Source organism: Alligator mississippiensis, chromosome 3 (genome assembly GCF_030867095.1).
Source record: "Alligator mississippiensis isolate rAllMis1 chromosome 3, rAllMis1, whole genome shotgun sequence".
Classification (NCBI taxonomy): Eukaryota; Metazoa; Chordata; order Crocodylia; family Alligatoridae; genus Alligator; species Alligator mississippiensis.
Genome location: NC_081826.1, coordinates 139,215,051 through 139,234,991, shown reverse-complemented (window position 1 = coordinate 139,234,991; position 19,941 = coordinate 139,215,051). Strand labels below are relative to the sequence as shown.

General features: G+C 42.1%; 1 protein-coding gene across 6 annotated transcripts in view; it reads left to right on the top strand.

Moving 5' to 3' along the window:
* The window catches only part of SEMA5A (semaphorin 5A), a 629,987-nt gene that overhangs the window by 345,232 nt on the left and 264,814 nt on the right, over window positions 1-19,941 (top strand). For all 6 annotated transcript variants that reach the window (XM_059724459.1, XM_059724460.1, XM_059724455.1 and 3 more), the window contains one exon: window positions 6,905-6,967. In XM_059724459.1, the coding sequence (XP_059580442.1) occupies window positions 6,905-6,967 (63 nt within the window). The remainder of the gene's footprint in view (window positions 1-6,904; window positions 6,968-19,941) is intronic.

Below are 19,941 nucleotides of genomic sequence, written 5' to 3'. Positions count from 1 at the left end.
CACATGAGGAAAGGCTGAGGGATCTGGGACTCTTCAGCCTGAGGAAAAGAAGGCTGAGGGGTGACCTGGTAGCAGCTTACCACTACACTAGGGGAGTACATCAAGGGCTCAGTGAGCAACTGTTCAGCAGGGCACCTGAGGGGAGGACCAGGAGTAATGACTACAAACTCCTTGAAGACTGATTCAGGCTCAACATTAGGAAAAACTTCTTCACAGTCAGGGTGTCCAGACTGTGGAATAAGCTCCCTCCAAAGGTGGTGCAATCACCTACCCTGGAAATCTTCAAGAGGAGACTAGACAGTCATCTTGCTGGGGGCACCTAACCCCCAGTTATCTTTCCTGCTTGGTGCAGGGGGATGGACCCGATGATCTTCCAAGGTCCCCTCTGGTCTTACAATCTATGAATCTATGAATTTGGCTCAGTTAATTTTATTGTTGTACAGGTTTCCCTTGATTTATGCAGTACATACGTTCTCGGAGAACGGCACATAAATTAAATCTGCATAAAGTGAACCCACTTTACAATGTAACAAATAGGGATAGGTTCCCATGGCAGTGAGGGAGAGAGTGAGGCTGGGACTAGGAAAGGGGCAGGGGGAGGGGTGCCACTCCTGGGGTTGCACAAGGCAGCAAAGCAGAGGAAACAAAGCTGCACTTACCCCAACCCCAACTGCAGCGGCCCTGAGTGGCTGGCGCCAGCTGCCTGCAGCTGCTGGGCTGCACTGTGCTCTGCCTGTCCCCACTCACCTCTGCTCCTGGGCTGCACCGTGCCCTGGTGTAGGCAGCTGGTGTTGGCTGCTCCAGGGGCTGCTCCAGCATGGGCTGGGGTGAGTGCGGACAAGCGGAGCCCCGGGTGAGTAATTTTGTGGTGATATCTTTCATTGAACCAGCGACATTGTTGGGAGAAACTTAGACAAGCTTTCAAATGCAATGCATTTTCTTAATGCACTTGGTCCAATAAAAGATAACGCCCACAAAACTCCTTGCTTATTGCATATTTTTCTGGACCAATACAGCCACATCGTCACTCCAGTGCTAGCAATACGTATAGTTTACTATGACATAAGAAAGAAAAGAGATATTCTGAGAATCTCAGTAGTGCATTTAATAGATAATTGTCATGCATGGCTCCATGCCCAATTCTTTGCCCAACCAGTCCAGATTCCACTGAAGTATTTAAGAGCTACTAAGGAACTAACAGTTTCACCATAGATTACAGTAGTGATTTTGCATACGTCAAACTTTGCCTTTCTAAAATAACACACATTAATTTGTGTCAATTAGACATCCTAATACTTGAAGTCCTGTCATCCATCACCTGCGTCTGAAGATAAAATTACAGTGTGATTGTGTTGGTGGACATTTTTTTAAATATTTGATTTGGTTTAATATGTAACATGCTTTTCTCTTGCTTGCTTTTTAAATGAAGTTTAAACTGTTTTCTCCTGAAAGATAGTATTTTTTTCCCATAGCTTGCCCTTTGTATATTTCCAGAAGAGCTAATTAAAAGGCAGAATTTGGTCTGTTAAAAATCATAGCATTCTCACAAAAAAAGTTATTTTCTGGAACAGAAATAGAATTCTCAATATGTCTATCAATGGAGAAAATGCAAAAAAAGAAAAGAAAACTAAAAATAATTGGGCAATACATTGAGTGTTGGGTCAGCATAAGTCAGTAATGTACCTTTGCAAATTGCTTTCCACAAGTCTGTCCCTGACCAGGTTCATACGGCATGTGTGTTGTAGTCAAGTTTCTCTTTAGCACTCCAGTGACCGCTGAAATGTTGAGTTTAAAGTTCACTTACAATGTTATGCAAAGCCTCTCTACTCCTTTGATGCTCTTTAACTTGTTTTGACATTCCACCCTGCATTAGCACAAAGTCACTTAAAGAACTGGTGTACTCCAGCAGTCCAGAAGAGCTGAATAAATCTAGCATATCTGCTGCCCTTACTTTAACAATAAATGCAAGTACTCTACGTGTGTGGCTGGGCTGTGCCTGTGTATTAGTATTTAAAATGGTTATATTTTAATTCTCAAGTGTCCTTGTAACACATTATCTGATTGTGTCCCCTTTTATGACAGCCTCTTCCAGCATAGGTGGTTTTCCACCTTTTTTAAATTAAGGCATTCCTCAGAAAATTCTAGGTCTTCACTTTATGTTGTTTTTTGGCTATGGAAAAATATTAGAGCAAATCTTGTTGCAAAGAACTTAGGAAGACCTCAACAGGTTAGAGTATTTTCGACATCATGGATTCCTATTTGAATTCTTCAGATTTATTTTGTGAATTGTATAAGTGTTTGCATACCTAAGAGTATATTTCACAGCACCCCACAGAACTCTTAAAAAGGATCTCATGGCAGTGCAGGGTGCCATGACACCCTGACTTAGAATCATTTACCTAGAGTAACATAAGTATACTTAGTTTCAAATGTTATCTTTGCTTTCTTAATTTCATCACTAATGTAAAAGGAATCGGGGTGAATACACGTTCTTCTTTCCCTAACAGGATTGCATATTAGGCAAAACTTGCACTAAAAGTTTACAACATGTTACTCAGAGCTTTATCAACTTAATTGGCTTTATATTTAAATATAACATTTACTTATGAAAGTTGATTTGATCTAGCTTCCCCTGTACATCCTTGGCTACTGTATCTGGCAACATAAGATGGTATCTTAATAGTTAGTATTCATATTTCAATTTATCTGTACAAAGAACAGAGAAAGGGGTACTTGCAGTATGATAAACTGGATTTCCAACTTGGCTTGCATTCAATTTCATTGCATTTTCTTGCTGAAAACTGAAGAAAATCCATGAGCAGGTTTTGGTGTTTTGACTCTCTGAGGTCTTTGTCCTGAAAATGACTCTCTGAGGTCTTTGTCCTGTTACTCATTTTAGGTTTTAAGTAATAATGGCTGCTAGCAGATGTTAAAAACAAACAAACTGTGCTTTACCAGAAGAAGCAGCACATTAGGGTGGCTCTGCAGTGTCTGTATAGATCAGGCACTTCAGCGGGGCTTTTTGGCACTTTTATCTAATAGCTGATTCAATCACCTATTAGATAAAAGTGGCAAAAAGTCCTACTACAGTGCCTGATTTATACAGCTGCTGCAGAGTCAGGTCAGACTCATGTGTTGCCTCTTCTGGGCATGTGTTGGGCTCAGCGCAGCAGTATGCCAAATTTAAACTAAAGTGTGCTTTTTTTTCTTTTTCACATCTGCAGGCATAAATAATGTGCTAATTTTGGTGCTTTAATCATTAGACTATAGAGATTTTAAAGGAAGTCTGTTGAGAATGAAATAGAAGTTATATTAATGTGTGAATGGTCACAATGGCCACATCTATATGAATGTGTTTGAATTGAGTGACAAAGTTTTCCTGCCCCCATATTTTATAATCTAGAAAATTAATCACAGGGCTAAGGATCTTAATTCCTAAATTCTATTCCCATCTCTCCCATCTTATTGATAAGATAATATAATATTTTGTATTTCTGTAGCTCTTTCAAGGATCATTTGATTATGCTCCTCACCTGTTTGATGAAGTTGTTAAGTATATCCACCAACATTTGCATATTTGGAAATAGAGTTTGAAGGACATTATTAGGGTCATACAACAAGTCACCCTTATATCATGATTTTTGGACTCTCAAAACCAATGTCCAATTCATTAGACTAAGAAGTAGGCTCCAGACAAGCAACATAATCTTTCTCAGTTTGAAATTCCAGGTTTTAAAATGGGAAGATCTGCAGTTCTGTGCATTAGAGAAGATATTTTAAAAATGTATAGTATATTTTCACCTAGAGTAAATATTATTTCCTCTACATTAGAGACAGGGAAAATGTGGCTCTGATGAGTTGATTGTGTGAGAAGCAAAAGCAGGCCTTGAATCTTTAAAGTTGTGCATTCAAAAACCTGCTTTTGAAAATTTGGCGTGGAGCATTATGTCTTGTGGGTAAAGTGGTCTAATGAATTATGCATGGCTACAGCAAATAGGACACTTGGAATATAACCCTTTTTATGGTACTGTAGTGCAGGATATTGGTCAGAACAAAACATTTCTGCTTGAATTTCCTCATGTGAAAGACAACCATATTAGAGGTTTTGTGAAGCCTTAAGTTTATAATTACTATATGAAGTCTTAAACAGTATTAACCCAAGTCAGTGGCACAGCTCCCTCTTCCAAAAAACTCCCTTTTCATTGGTTTTTCACACAGTTGGAAACATGCTGTTTTAATGGTGAACTGTGACTTTATTAATATTTTATACTTTTCTAATTTCCTCTATATTTTCTCCTATATCTCTGTTCACTCTGCAAGCTCATCTATATCAGCATATAGTTAATCTTCCCTTTTTCTCCTCTTCTTTCTCTTGGCTTTCTGTCTTCTTTCCTCCCCATTCTTCCCCTCTCCCCCCCCCCCACTCCCAAGAGTCCCTGCTTTAATATTTCCTACTCATTTCACAAATGGCAAGTGCTCTCCTTCAAGCCTTCAATTTAAACCTACAGGACATGTTCTCACGAGCAGGGGTGTGCAGTTGCCATGCGGTAAAAAGCAGCAGCACAAATTTGTGCCACGGCTTTTTGTCCCGGCACACACCCCTGCACATAGGGTTAACATGGAGAAAAATGCTCTGGGTTGGGTAGGGGGAGTCTGGGGTCAGCACCTGGGCAGGCCCCAGCAGCCTTACCTGTGGTCCTGGGGGCCTCCCAGAGCTACAGCACCAGCAATCTGGGTGTGCAAAACCTGGCCAACACCTGGAGCATGGCTCTGGCTGGCCAGGCTCTGGTTTTGGGTGGCATGTGTACCACCCTGCTTTTTTATGTCTTTTTTTTTGATGCTGCAGTTAACAGCGCAGCAAATGCCTGCATGTGTGGCGCATGTGGTTTGCTATGCCACAGATAGCTCTGTGGCACTGCAAACTGAATGTGTGCGCTCATCTAAATGCGCCCATGAAGTTTTCCTGCACTGCCTTCCTCCCAGTAACTCCTCTGTACTTCCATGCATTGGAAGCATGGTAAAGTTTTTAACCTTCAGTGCCCTTTAAGGATAACATTTCCAAAATCAGATACCGACACATAATGCTGTATAATGTATAGGCTTATTGTGTCGTAGTGACACTTGCATTTGGTATTTGTTCTGAAGCAATCCTTATTCTTTAGAAAACTGTGTTGGTCTGCCAGGAACAGTCCTTTGTAATGTCCTTACCATTAGTGGGGTAAAATTAGTTTTCTTACAACAGAATGAAAAGAGTTAAGCCATTGTTCCCTTTTTATATAACTCAGTATGAGTTTTTCTCATGCTGTTAGAATACAATTTATTACAAACGTTAGGGTCATTCACTGATGGATTCTTCCAGCCTGTTTCAGAAGTTTTCAATGAATTCCCCCCACTGCTGTACAAATTCATCTGCAATAGAAATGTTTTAAATGGAAAGGATGAAGCAGGGAGGGAAGGGATGTTGATTATAAGGTTATTTTTCTTGAAATGAAAAACCTCATTCTTGGGTTAGTTGAAAAGGCAAATCAAAGAATACTACAAAGTAGAATCTGAAGGCTTTTTCTTCCATTCATTTAAATAGCCATTCAGCCTATTATTTTTACTAATTACAGAGCCTCCTTGCTATTAATCCAGTCTCTATGGAAGGTCAGGTACAAAACATAAGCTGCATTAAATCAGCATGAATTGTCTTTGATTATTTATTAGTGAATGAAAATGGGCAGACTTTGGTTTAAACTTTTGAGCTTTAATAGTTAGCTAAGAAATCACCATTCTGTCTGGTAGAAAGCAGATGTAGTCCACGATGCTCTTAAATACTCTCTCCATGTGACAAGTATGGCTACTATAAAATACACTCTACTTGCAAATGTACATGTGTATCAGTGTGTACATTCTGAAACATCCACTCTGCTCCCTTAAATAGTAGATTTTCCAAGTCATAGCATTCGAATATTAGATAACAAAATCATAAGGTTTAGTTCATGCACTGAACCTGCAGCCTGGTAAAATAGTGTAACACCTCTAGCATAAATCTGCTGAAATGGGGAGACAGCACAGAAATGAGGATAAATCACCTCAGTTTTATAGTAGATAGTTTTACTGTTTGTCGTTTTGTACGTGCCCCCAACCTGACTAAATGGATGTTTTAGTGCTTGTGATTAGTGCCGCGTTGGTAGCCCCAAGGACTGAAATCTTCAGTTGATACTCAAAGCAAGGGCACTGACATACATGCTTTTCCACAACACCATGGCTATATCTCTCCATAACACTGACCCCTGATGGTGAGGCAGGCCGTTAAACCATGTAGGCAGGCTGAGAGGGTGTTTTGCCTTGCGTGCTTTTTCAGTTTCTTAGCTTTGTTAGACCTGCCAAGCATGGTTCTAATTAGTGGCATTTGTGATTTGTAATTTTTTTTTATACTGTTGCTGTATCTAATAGTAGGTCTTGATTGAGATCACCAACATGAAATTTCTGAGAAATCAGTAGTACTGTATTCCTTCAAACAGAAGGCACATTTTTACAATGAAATATTTCATCTACAAATGGACTGGGTCTGTACGTACAAGGAAGGAAGGAAAGGTGGGCGGGCTCATATATACAATGCAGATGCTGTATCCTTGTAAATATGACTTTATTTGATTTTTTTTTTTCTTTTCTATATTGAAAGTCAGAAAAATACAGACCTACCTTAAACTCAGGAGTATTCTGTATTAAAAGGAAAATGATAATATTTACACTCCTGGGGAACAAGAAAAAAAGCCATTAGGAGAATATTATGAATGAATGTTCTTCTATATTAGTAGATAATGCACCAGACGTGTGTCGTATAAGACTGTACTGTGGGCTGGATGTCTCTGTTTTTGTGCATTTTACTTATCTGTGTCCATAACTGTTTGTGTTTCAGGCAGCAGAGTGGCAATGTGATGAAGCTACTAAAAGAGCCTGTTACAGTAAGGGCAAATCAAAGGTAAGAAGGTGACAGCTGTACAGCTTAATCAGAACTTATATTTGAGTGACTAGTACAATTCAGTGTACAAACCTCTTTTCTATAAATTCTTGTTATCTCCCATTCCTTTTTGAAGTGAGTCTTTAGGGAGGCAATATTACATTTATTGGAGTGGAGGCAAAAGAATATGAACAATAACAGGAGACAAGGATAGCTCCTTCTTTCCTGGAAATATCAAGGGCACTAGAGTAACAATACCCACCTTATTCAGCTTCTGTCACTTTACTGTCTTACTCCTGCAGTCTGTGAAACACACAGCACTAGATTTTGATCTGATTTTTCAGCACACTGGTGTAAATCCACTCATCTCTCAGGGGGTAGGGTACATGTTTTAACAACATATTAGACTTCTGTCCTGTTCTGTTGCCTCATGACTCCAACTCAGTTGAAAATGAAGATGAGAATCTGAAATGTACTACTGATGTCAAAACAGGATTTTGTCTCCAGAGTTAGATTCCAGTTTTGACTAATTACAATATATTTTTCAGTGCACACAAAGTAGTTAAATGCAAAGCTGAGGCAAAACAGACCTCCTATGTGAGAGAACATTATTTTTTGGGAGCTGAACTGCCTATATTAATTTGAGCATAACTCACCTTGCTAAGTAGTCTTTTTTTGTCCCTTTTACTTCTCCCAAGGTGGTTAGCGTCCACCAGTTGGGAAGGTGCTTGTACAGCAATCTTCTGTGTTCACTGTTAATACATTGCATTTTAGAAATGCTATCTCATAGGAGAAGCAAATGCTAAAAAAAAAAGAAATTGATTAAGCTAGGAGGCTGACCAGATGCACTCCACCCAGGTTGTCATATGATCTGGATCTATGCTGTTAACTGAAAGAAATATCATGCAGTATTAGATTTGAGAACTTTATTAAAATGGCTAAACAAGCAAAACTAAAATAAAGAACACCTGTCACCAGTGCCAAGCTAGTGTTAGAATTGGTAAAGTATAAATTGAGAACAGAATTGTACAACTATCAAATTAAGGTCAAATCAAGAATTCTGTATATTAGTCTCAGTGTTGGACTGGACTTTATCTAAGTAGTTGAATCACCAGATTCATACATAAAATATACAGTGGTTATAAAACCTAAGAAGTTGTTTGGGAAGATGGCTGCCTTTGGGCATAAAGATCCCTAGAGTTTCATACAAATCAGTCAAGTCTATAGTTTGGAGCATCTTAGACACTTTCAACTTGGAAAACAGCACACGCATCCATGAAGATCTTTTTGAGACACTGTGGGTGCATTTACATGTGCCATTAAGGTTACATGATAAACTCCAGCACAGTTTTCACTGGAGTCAGCTGCTCCTGGGCATAGCATCTGCATGTGCTCCTAGGACTGCAACAGTTTGAGCCAGGGTGGAGGAGACCTGGGCTGGCTGTGGGTTTGAGGGGGCCAGGCCCAGGCTCCGGGTGGCATTGCAGGGGCTGTCTGGGGCACAAGAGCACTGAGACTGTGGAGCTCTTTGGCTGATCCCCCAAACCTGCTGCCAGCCTGGGGTTGCTCCACCCTGGCTCAAACTGCTGTGGTCCCAGTCACTGTTCACACGTGCATTTCAACTCAGTAAATGACTCTGGTATAAGACAGTACTGTCTCTGACAGCAGGTGGTGGCGGCACTGGGAGGGGTGGCTACGGGGAGCTAAGGTGAATTTTGGGGTAGCTATAGTCCCCTCCAAGCCCTCCCTAGTGCCAGTCCTGCTCAGGGCATTCCACTCTTCTGCCTTTCCCTCGGAAGCCCCACGCTGGTTGCATGTCCCCTGCCTGCCCAGCAGTGGGGGGCTCCCAAGGGAAAGGCAGCGGCGCAGAGTGCTCAGAGCAGGGGTAGCAGTAGGAGGGGGCTTGTGGGGCTATAGCCACCCCAAAATTCACCTTATTCCCCCCTGTAGCCACCCCTCCCAGAGCCACCACTGCCGCTGTCTGACCACCCTGCTCCTGCCTGCCCTGGCCTGCAACTCCTTGTTGCTTATGATCCATTTCCTACATACTCCACCGTAAATTCTTTGAATGCAAGGAAGTAAACTTCTTTAGGTTCAATCAACATCTTTTCCTGAGTATTTGGTGTCTGTTTAAAACTCTATGCCTAAACTTGTTACCAACATTCACTGTTGTGCAATATCATTTCAGGTTATTTGCTAATTATTGTTTCATTAAGAACATGACTCAAACTCATGGCTTGGATTCGTTCTTAGGTTAAGCTCTTTCTTTTATAACCATTTTGCTTAACATGGACTCAAACTGAAGATAACAGTCTTGGTTCTTTCTGGGAAAACATTAAACTGCATTAACTGCTTTCCCTTCATTATGGAAAGGATCAATGTATACTCATTTTAAAAACCAATAAATAAAAAAAGTATTTCTATCTAGTCCAGTGTTCATATAAAAAACCTGAAAAAATACATATAGGTTGTTGGTTAGACATATACCTCTAAATGCAGATTAACAAGAGAGATGGAATTTTAAATATTTTTTAAAGTGTTTTCTTTAAAGGTTCTGTCTCCATGAAACTCGGTGCCAAACCAAGTCATTTTCAGTGGCCTTGAGCTTGGTCTTCAGTGACCTAGAACCAGGCCTGAAGCTCAGGTCTCAACTTGGATGCGCATGAAATATAAAAACTGCCCCCTGAAGATGGCTGTAAGGAAATGCAGGGGATAAAATGCTGTCCCTGGGGGACTCAATGTCAAGAATTCCATTGGCATCAGTGGGGCCAGGATTTCTCTGTAAGCCTGCAGATATATTTTATTCTGGATAAGTTATTACATAAAATCTGTGCTTGTGAATTAGTATTATAACAGTCAATTTCCTAAGTTCAAAATGGTGAATCCCTATCTTGTTCTGAAGGTTGTCGTCTCATGCCAGTTCCACAGATGTCCACATTCACTCATGCTGTAGCTCTGTCCCAGTTCTCATACCTTGTTTCTGTCTTTTCTACCTGTTTGTCTCTGGCCTCTTCTTCTTCTTTTTAAACTTTCCTTCTTGTCTTTTATTTTCTGTTTCTCAAACTTGTTAGTGCTGCCTCTTCTTCCATACATCTCAGTTCTTAGCCTTTCTGGTCTTTGGGCCTCACTATACCCTACCGTTCTTTGGAAGTGACAAAGATTTCATTATTTTGAAGGCCACAGATGAAAAGAGGTGAGGTCAAGTGTTGGGGAGTTTGGGCTGCTGGTAACAGTGGCTCTTCTGCTCCTGCAAATTGCCATAGTCTCTCTCACACACAAACCAGTATAATACTGATCCCGCTACAATGCCATTGCCCCTCTCCCCACATTTGTCTCACTTGAGACACCTTTCTATTTCCCTCTCTTCTCCTGCCTTGCTTTGTCACACACCACCAGAAGCTCCTTTTAAATTAGGTGCTTTAAGACAAGAGAAAGGAGGGAAGATAAATGGCTTTTGAAGAGGCACCTTTTGCAGCAAATATATACTTATAGTACTGGAGAAGGTGAATCTGAGACAGTTTTGCCTTTTCTGCCCCTTTCCTTTGTCCTGGTCCCATATCTTAGTTTGGGAAATGCTGGCTAATAAAGTATTGATTGCTAGCCATTAAAAGGCAGGTTTAGTGCATGTGCTCACACGCTCTCTCACTGTCTCTCTCTCTCTATATAATATGTATCTTTGTGTGTGTGTGTAATGGTAAGGAAGCAAAGTCTGAAGGCTGATATAATCCAAGGAAACCATCTGAGATGCATCATCTTATATGTGAAGGCAGTTAGTGATAGCAGTAGATTACAAGAAGGCAGAACAGTTACTAGTCAGTATCTGAAAAGGTAAGAAAGATCCCCCAAATGACGTCAGGTTTACATTGAATTATGCATGATACTTTAGGGGTTTCAATTTCTAAATCCTTGCTCTTCCCTAAAAACATTATGATTCTTAATGTAATGTATCCCTCAAACATTCATCCAGCCTTATCAGCTAGCCAGCTCACAGACGACACTGCTTTGAAGTAAGAAAAGCACGCTTAGATTACAATTGAATGTGACAAATTACTTTGATCAAAGGGTACATATAGTGGAAAATAACATGGTAGGAATGTGTTATGTGTAAATAAAAGCATAAACCCCAGTGTTTTAGCAGTAGGATTTTTTTTTTTTTTTTTTTGAGTCTGAAAACTATGAAAAGAACAGCTAACCCATGTTGGAGAATCACAGTACAGTGATTATCATCTGGCATGATGAATGAGAGGAAGAGGAATTCTGAAACTGCAGGAGCATTCTTGGAATCTTATTTTTACAACATTGAATGTTTCCCTTGTTCAAGCCAGCAATAAATGTCTACGTTCATTTCTAGCAATGCAAAATCATATGTTCATATTAAACGCCTTTTCCAAGAGAAGTACTAAGCATACATTTAAACAAGACTGGACCTTGGTACTATGATGTGCAAGCACAGATTTTCATTTTCTTCCCTCATACCCCGTTGAAGAAAATAGTGTTCTATAATCCTGATCTACAAGCTGTGTTACTCTATCATTGCTGATATTGCTATAAAGTGTCAGGAGTTAGGGCCTAAAAGCCAGTTGTGCCTTGGGTATGTCTACACATAGTGGTTAAGGTGCTTAAAATCTATGCATTTTGCCCCAAAAGAGATGATCCAGTTTGAGTTGCTGTATATGCCTGCAGGGGACATTGCAGAAAGCCCCAGAAGTATCTAAAGCTAGCCAGTAGGAAACACCCAGTCAGGCAGGAGCTTAGATGCCTGACTTGTATTGCTCGGGAGATATCACTTGCAATCCAACTAACTTAGTCTTCAGAGTAGGTCTAATGGATCAGATGTCACTGGGCACTTAGGGAATCTTTACGTGTGCGCCAGGGGTCGGGAGGTACTTTAGAGTGGCTCTAAAAGTCGCTCTAATTAAAGTGCCTGCAGTATCAAGTGTATTTACCATCTCATGCTTCAAAATGGTGGCAGGGTACTTTAACTAAAGCTTATCCCCTAGCCTGAAGCGTGGGAATGCTGAATACATGTGACATGGAGGCTGCTGGAGCATACCAGGTGATTAAACTGGATACCTCCTGAGCATGCTTAGGACTCTGCATCTGGGTGCCCATGGAACTTTATAATCCAAAGTAGAGTTGCCACCTAAACTTTGACACCTATTAAATTTAGTAGCCTGTGCAGTGGGGCCAAACTGGATGGCTCCCTGGAACTTGAGTGCCTAAATTCTGCCTGTTTAGGTGCTCATAGGACCAAACTGGATTTGGCCCCGGTATATCTTGCTGACCTTGGTTGGGCACGGGCAGGGATGGGAAGGGTGATTGTCCAGGTCTTTAAGTGGTTTATATTCCTTTTCTTTTAACTCCTATTGTGTTGAGGATTAAAGAAAGAAAGAAAGAAACAATGGGGTCTGGAAAACTTTCTTTGTCTTTGGTTGTGTTCTGCTAACTGATTGAAATAACCAGGCAAAATGAGGTGCATTTGATGTATTTTAATTAGCTACAGAACCTGTGTCTGCAGACAGGAGGTATTCTCTATGTTCAGAGCAGGCTACCTCTGCCCACCAACACTACAGTAGCTGTTTCATAGCAGAGCTGTGGGTTCCGCTTTTGTGTAGATGGAGAAGGTAAGACAGACATGTCAAGGAGCTGGTGTTCTTTCTGTAGAGTTCCCTGTCCTTCCTCCTTACCCCACCAAATCTCAGGATGGGGAAGGAATCAAAGTTATAATTGCATGAGGCTATTTCCTTCTGCATTGTTATAGAAGCCCTTTACTGGACTGGAGGGAAGGATCTTGTAACAGGGAACCCTAACCCTCTTACAGAGAAGAGAGCCAGGGAAGAAAAATCAGCAAGGTATCTTTAAAACCAGAGCTTTTGTAGCCCAAAGTGGGGAAGGATTATGTGCAGCAGACAGAAGGTTTGCCCCAGCAGCCAGATTACTAGAGGTCCTAGCTACCAGGAAGGGGCAAGCTCCTGGTAGCAGTTGAAAACAGAGACTGTCTAAGGAGAAATGACTGGCCCATGGCTATAGATTTGCCTTGTGCGCAGCCTAGCCTGCAAGCTGCCAGCTGCAGGACGCAGCAGCAAGATGCAAAGGGGAGATTAGCAGATCTGGGTCAGGGGAGCCAGAAGCCCTTTTAGCTGACCAGGGAAGAGGGCCTGATTGGGATAAAAACTCTTCTCCAGGGCAGAGGAGTAGGGCTGGCCCCAGTGACAGAGAAGGATGGATCCCTCCAGAGGATAAAGACAAATGCAAACCCAGAAAAAGAAGCTACAACCATTGAGGAGCCTCTGTATGTGAAAAGAGAGCGAATGGGTGCGTGGGAAGCAAGGAGGACATTCTGTGTTACTCCAGAGGGGTCCTGGGGAGAGACAGCATGCAAAGGATTGAGAACTGTTTATGTTAACCCAGGAGGGGTCCTGCAGGACTGAAGACTGTTAATGTTGGTCCAGGTGGGACTGGGGGGAGTGGGTGCACCCCAAGGACTGAGGGCTGTTTATGCAAACCCAATAAGGGTCTACTTATTTTTCTTTTTTTACTGTGTTCCTTTGTTAGTAACACCTGGTGGACTGGGGAGGGAGGTATGGAGGTTTTGAGGGAGGTATGGAGGTTGCAGAGCAAAGTGCTCAGCACCCTATGATATTTCCCTCTTGGTTTTACTTCTGTTTACCCTTTTCTCTTTTGTGTGTGTGGCTGTTTCTGGGAGGGAAGTAGATGGAAACCTCATCCAGGCTGAGGCCCAGAAGAGGGGCAAAGCTCAGATGGGCCAGAGGCTTAGAATGAAGCCAGGTGGGAGGGAGTCTGGGCCGGGCCTGAGTCCCCAGCCAAGGACAGAGAGGGTGAGGGAAAGAGAAGGACAGATCCCCATGTAGGCTAGCCAGATTAATGGACTGGAGATGAGTAAAGGGGAAGCAAGGCACCCATGGCTGGGTCCAGTGAGCCAAAGGCAGCCTCCTAAAACAGCATATTTAATCTAGTGTCAAGGCATGGCAGGAAGAAGAGAGGAACCAGATATGGGGGTGCATCACAGTCATCCCTGGAGTTGCGTGTCATTGCAGATCACAAGAGACAATTGTGGCAGACGGACTTTTCTAAATCATGCTGGAGCAGGTTTGTCCAGGGCCTCCAGCCAGTCAACAAAATAGAGTCTGCTGGCTAAGAGGGGGGTAACCTATTTATTCCCTTTTTCCTTGATGAAAGAATCTGGGGGGAGACTTCACAAATTGAAAATTCTGCTGTTTGCCCTCTTTGGAGGTCATTGCATCATAGGGACAAGTGAGGCCTTAAGTATATTTTGCCTGAAGGATGGAGCTTACCTAAGGGGTACAGTTCAAATACCTTCTCTGCAGAGTTGCTCAGCAGAGTTGCTGAGTTCTGGCCCTCTAAATATGACCTTGTTATCTGAGAAGGAGGTTGCACTAAATATTGCCTCCAGCCTTTCTGTGTAGTTGCCACACTGAGCCTTAAGTTAAGTAGTTGAGAAAGGAAAAGAGTTGGAAGGGAAAATATATAAGGATACGTGTTACATATGACAATGTAATGCACACTTAACTTCAGATGACTGATGTTTGTACCTTAAACTTCATAGAGTTTAACCCATAAACTATTGCGTACAATAACTAGTAGATCAAGAAGTGAGCCAAATAAAATATGTCTATCAAGTGTTAGTATTTATAAGTCAAGAACACTGCAGAAGCCTACACACTATATTTGGATCATTTAGGTTGTAGCTTTAAGCAGGAATGCTTATAAATCAAAATACAACTATCATGTTTACTCACATACAAGATGACCCCCTCCAATAATTAGATTCTATATATATAAAACTTATACATTTGTTTAATTTTCCAGGTATAAAATCTAATTATTGGAAGTAGGCCTTGACTTTGCCCCATCTGACTGCTACAGCCGGGAGAATACTTTTGGGGGTCAAGTAGCTCCCTTGCCTTCTGCCCCATAACTTCTTCCTTCTGCATCCCATCCCTTCCTTACTGTCAGAACCTCTGTTCATCCAGAATTGATGCATTTTACCTTTTCTTTGAAATTGCTGCAAGTTTTAGCACAGGTACTCCACAAGCACACTTTTAAGCAGCACTTTTATACCTACTTATATATGGTACAAACTGGGCACATCTACATGAGACACTACATCGTTGTAGCGAAGAGCTATGGCGATGTAGAATCAGCAGGCATGAACCGTGACCCCCAACCCCATTGCTCAGTAGCAATGAGCTACTGTGCAATAGGGTTAGAAACAACCTGTGCACCACTGGGACTGCACAGTAATGGTGGTTACTGCACAGTTGGGGGCATGTGTAGATGTGCCCACTATGAATTACATTAGTCCAAAACTAAAAGGTGCATGATTTATCATATATTTCATTAGGCTGGGCCCCAGCAGAGTCAACAGCATTTCAAGCCATCATGACCCTACAGCTCAGTGCTGCTTAGTATGTATCTGTTCTCCGGATACCCAACAAAGGATCCACGTACTAATTAGCCTCTCACTCATGACTGGAACCAGGTGCTCTTATTACAAATCCTGGGATCCTCCAGAAATGTATATGCAGATGAGGTGCAGGGCAGTCTGGTCTGGCTCCACCTTATGGAGGGCAGGGCCCTACTAATCCTGTGTAACATGCTGAGAGAGGGGGCAACAGAGGGATTCTGGGTCAACTGTTTGGGGCCCTGTTTGGTGATATTTGCCGGAAAGTTAAGGCTGGTGAAGAAACAGGACTCATTGGAAAAGGAAAAGAAATGTGCAGTTCATTTGTGGGGATGAAGAGGAAGTAGAAATGTATATAATGAAGTGGTTCACTATGACATGAAAGAGTCAGCACCAAGGGGGATTGTGTGCAGTGTGCATTAGCATATATCTTATTCAGATTGGTTGCACAAATCTAACCTTGTGGTGTTTGTTCAATATGGGCCGTGTGTTTTAGAGCCATGGTTAGCGTTGGCTTCACTTGAACAACTTCAGATTTCGTTTCCATTACTGAGTATATGCTGCTTTTGCAGCAGTTTAATGCTAGGCAAGGTATTGAATGAGATTTTGTTGTATGTGAATAGAAAGTAAGGGGCTCCTCTCCTACCCCACCCCACCCCACCCCTGTGCTGATTGATGGAAAAAAAGCTTGTTTTATATTTAAGTAAATATGATATTTGAGTTAAAGGCATATAATGTAGTAAAAAGAGTTTTTAAAATGAGTGCAGTGTGATTCCTTTTACATTTACTGATTTTAGGCTCTGAAACCTCAGTACCAGATTCTACTTTTCCTATTAGACACCTAAGTAGGATTCTGTTCTACCCTGATGAAGTCCTTGAAAAACCCTTACCAGCAAAAGTGGCCTGGTCCTTCTCTTCTTTTGCTATTTATGGTGCAATGTTAAGCTTCAGATGCTGGCATATTAGAAAAATGGTTATGCTGGCATGTTTTCAGGGACTTGAGCAGAATGGAAGAGGGTCACATTTAGGCACCTACTAGGTGAAACAGCATCTTGCCCTCGGACATTGCTGAAATGGTAGATTAAAACCACAAATATTTCTGCAAGCAAATAAATATCTACCACTAGATTACTCTTTTATTGTCAAGATGGCCCTAAAATGAAATCATATGCCTGATGTAACAAATTGAAAAATTGGTATCCGTTATTCAATCCTGCTTCCAATATTCTTACTTAAACTCTTTCTAAAACATCAGGGGATGGACACAAACACCCAGAAGTAAGTAAAGACCCTGGGACCTGTATAAAAACTTAGCAAGGGTAAACAGTAACAGAAGCTTTAGCAGTGTTCTCCAGCAGAGGATAGAACAGTCAGTTAAATACCTAAAGTGTTTAGATATTAATTTGAGAAACAAAGGGAACAAACAGGAAGAATTGGGATTCCTAGTCCAAGCATAGAACTGTTAGGTAATTAGGATTACGGAGACATGGTGGGAAAGGTCACGTGACTGGAGTAGAGTCATGGATGCATATAGCTTGTTTAGAAAGAATAGGCAGAAGAAAAAAAAGAGGTGGATCCAGGGGGGTGTACATTGCTGCAATCACACCCCATTTTAACTTCTGGTCCACCCAGCATTTAAATCAGTTGCCTGGCAGTGGCAGATGCATTTTCAGTTAGGCAGCAGTGACAGAGTTGATTGAGTTCATGGCCAATTATAATTTATATTTTAAAATGCTTTATTCCCCAGGTGTTAATGACCCTTTCTCCTTAATAGTTTTGATATTCTACTAATCAAGCTATCCTTTTTTCTGCAATTCTGCTGTCTGTTAGCTGCTATTTCACAGCACTGCAGATTGTTTTTAGCTCTAGCAAAAACATTAGCTCAGGTGTGGAAATCTTAACTCAGGTAATTGTTAACAGGTATGGAAATAACTTTCAGTAAAGCACTGGATGTATTGTCAAGGTGCCCAAGAAAGCTAGATTTTGTTTTACGAATCTGAAAAAGATGTACATTTATTTCCAGTGGCTACAGTTCTAATGAAACAGTAATGCCTGGTTTATTGTATGTCTGTATGTCACGGCGGAGTCCTTCAGGAGAGCCGTGATCTCCTTAAGGCCCTCCTCCGTGCCAGTTCGGCCCAAGGGCACCCTCTATTTCTCGCCCGCCACGTCTTTGATGTTCAGTAGGATCGGGAGGCTGCCTTGCATCTCCTTGGGCACAAACTCCTGGACCCCTCATGGGTCTTATCCTGCACCCATGGGTGCCTTGGGGCACCCTAGCCTTATGGGCTACGCGTGGCTCCTACCACCCCTAATACCACACCCCAAGCCTCGCAGATGGGATAGATGTTGTCCGGTCACAATACATCTATGCCCACTCTTGGGCCTTCTCTACAATAGGCTAGTCCCCTCTGGGACGTCCTCTCTGGCCACCAGTCTTTTGGGCCCACCGCACTACTACCCCCTCTGGTATGGGCTCACCGCACTGCTATCCCCTTTCGCCGGGGACAACCGCAGCACCTTGCCCTTGTCCTGGGTTTTTCTGCAGTGCTAGCCTTCACCCAGGTCTACTACACCCCTCTCGGGCTCCTCAGTAAATTGCCCCTCCTTGGGGCTCGGGTCTATGCACCCCACAAGTGATGCCCTTGCTGGCATCTGCTGCGCCCGTCCTGGGCTTCCTAATATGGCGCTCCCCCTCTTCGGGGCTCACCATGCCCACCTTGGGCTTCTCAATGTTGCCCCGCTCTGGGGCTGGGGTCTACGTACCCCGCACACAACCCGGGGTCTTTGTTCCCCGCCCACAACCCACTGGTTGCGCTTTTCACTGTAAGCTGCGCCTGCACTGGCGCTGTGCCCTCACTGGCGCTGGGATCCCCATACCACTGGGGTACCCATGAGGATAATGCGCCCTCTTGGCACTAGACTGCTCCCTCCCTGGCACTGGGGCCCCACCCCTCTGGGGTCCCTATGAGGCCTCCTCCAACCCCTACAGCGTCACCCAAACCTCCGGTTGTAATACAAACACTAACCAAACAAAACACAAGCCTCCTGGCTGTAACTTAACTTAAGGCTGCCTGGCTGTAACAACATAGCTCTTGCACCGCAGAGCCACTATCCTTCGGCCTGCTCGAGCAGCACTCACATCTTAGCCCCATGAGTTCCTGCCTCTCTGGCTGCTGGCAGGGAACTGCCAGTCGGGCTTCAGCCCTGGGCTTTATAAGGACCAGGCCCTGCCCCCTTCTGGCCAGCTGATTCTTATCAGTTGCCCTGGCAACCTGCAGCTGTGCTCATTATCTCCACTGGGGCTCTTTATGTACTGTCAGAGCTTCTCATCTGGCAGCTTTCCCCTCTCTAGGAGCAGGAGCACCGAGGTGCCCTGCGACACTGTATATAATATATTGCAAATTAATGACATTTCAATAAAGTTATATTTTGTTTTGCTTTTGATCTTAAACTGAAAAGTATATAACTTTAGGCCTCTAGCATATTAGTAAAGCTTCTAGTTTCTTTTTAAAATGGAGAAAAATATGTTGTTATATGTACCACACCATCTGCACCCCTCTTCAAAATCCTAGATCCCCCAGTGCATGGGGTTACAGTACTAGACCATAAGCTGAATAAACCAACAGTATGTTCTTTTTGCAAAAAAAACCCAACAGCTTATTGGTTTGTAATAACAGGAGTGTTACTTGCAAATGCAGGGAAGTGAATCTTTTGGAAATGATGACCAAAATTCACACAACTAAACAGTTTTTGACTTTTATTAATTGCCTGTATTTTATCGCTATTTTTAGAGGAATTAGGAAGAATACTTAATTGTATGAAAAGTATTCCATGAATCCTTGAAAGACAATGTGCTTTTGAATTCTTTCCTAGGATTTTTAATTTAATTTTAATTTAAACATTCATTAATGTGGTTTCTTGTAAAAATGTCACTACAGTTGGTTTGGGCCACTGCTGCATCTATTTTGGTTTCAGCAGGCTTGCAACACAAATACATTTGACCACAAATCTTTTACTTATCCTGTTGCACGGTATGAATTGTTGCAAAGTTGGCATAGGGCTTGCAGGCAGAAGAGGAAAGTATCTTAAAAATGTTAAGAACGTTAAACTTGAAAAAAGAACATCATTCTTAAATGCAAAGAGTGGGCACTCAGTGTACAGTTCATTTTGCCACAGAATTATTTTAGCAGGCTTTGGAGTATGAAGGGAATTGAGTAGGTCTGGATGGGCTGTAATGTTACAGCCCACTTGCTTTTCCTACACTTAAATTCCAAGGCTTTCTACAAAGGGTGGATGGCAAAAGAAAAAAAAATGTTTCCTATTGTTTCTCAGTGTACCTCACTTGCCAACACCTTCTGTCCAGAGAAACAAAGATAACATTCCATTCGCACTGAATGAAAACAGAAATCTGTAGCAAGAAAAATAGCCAAAATTTTGGTCATCATTTCCAAAAGTTTAAAAGGTTGTTCCAGGGTGTATCAGTATATAATATTAATTACTTTGTTTTGATTCAAAGAGCATTTAAAACACGTTCTGGTAAATTGAA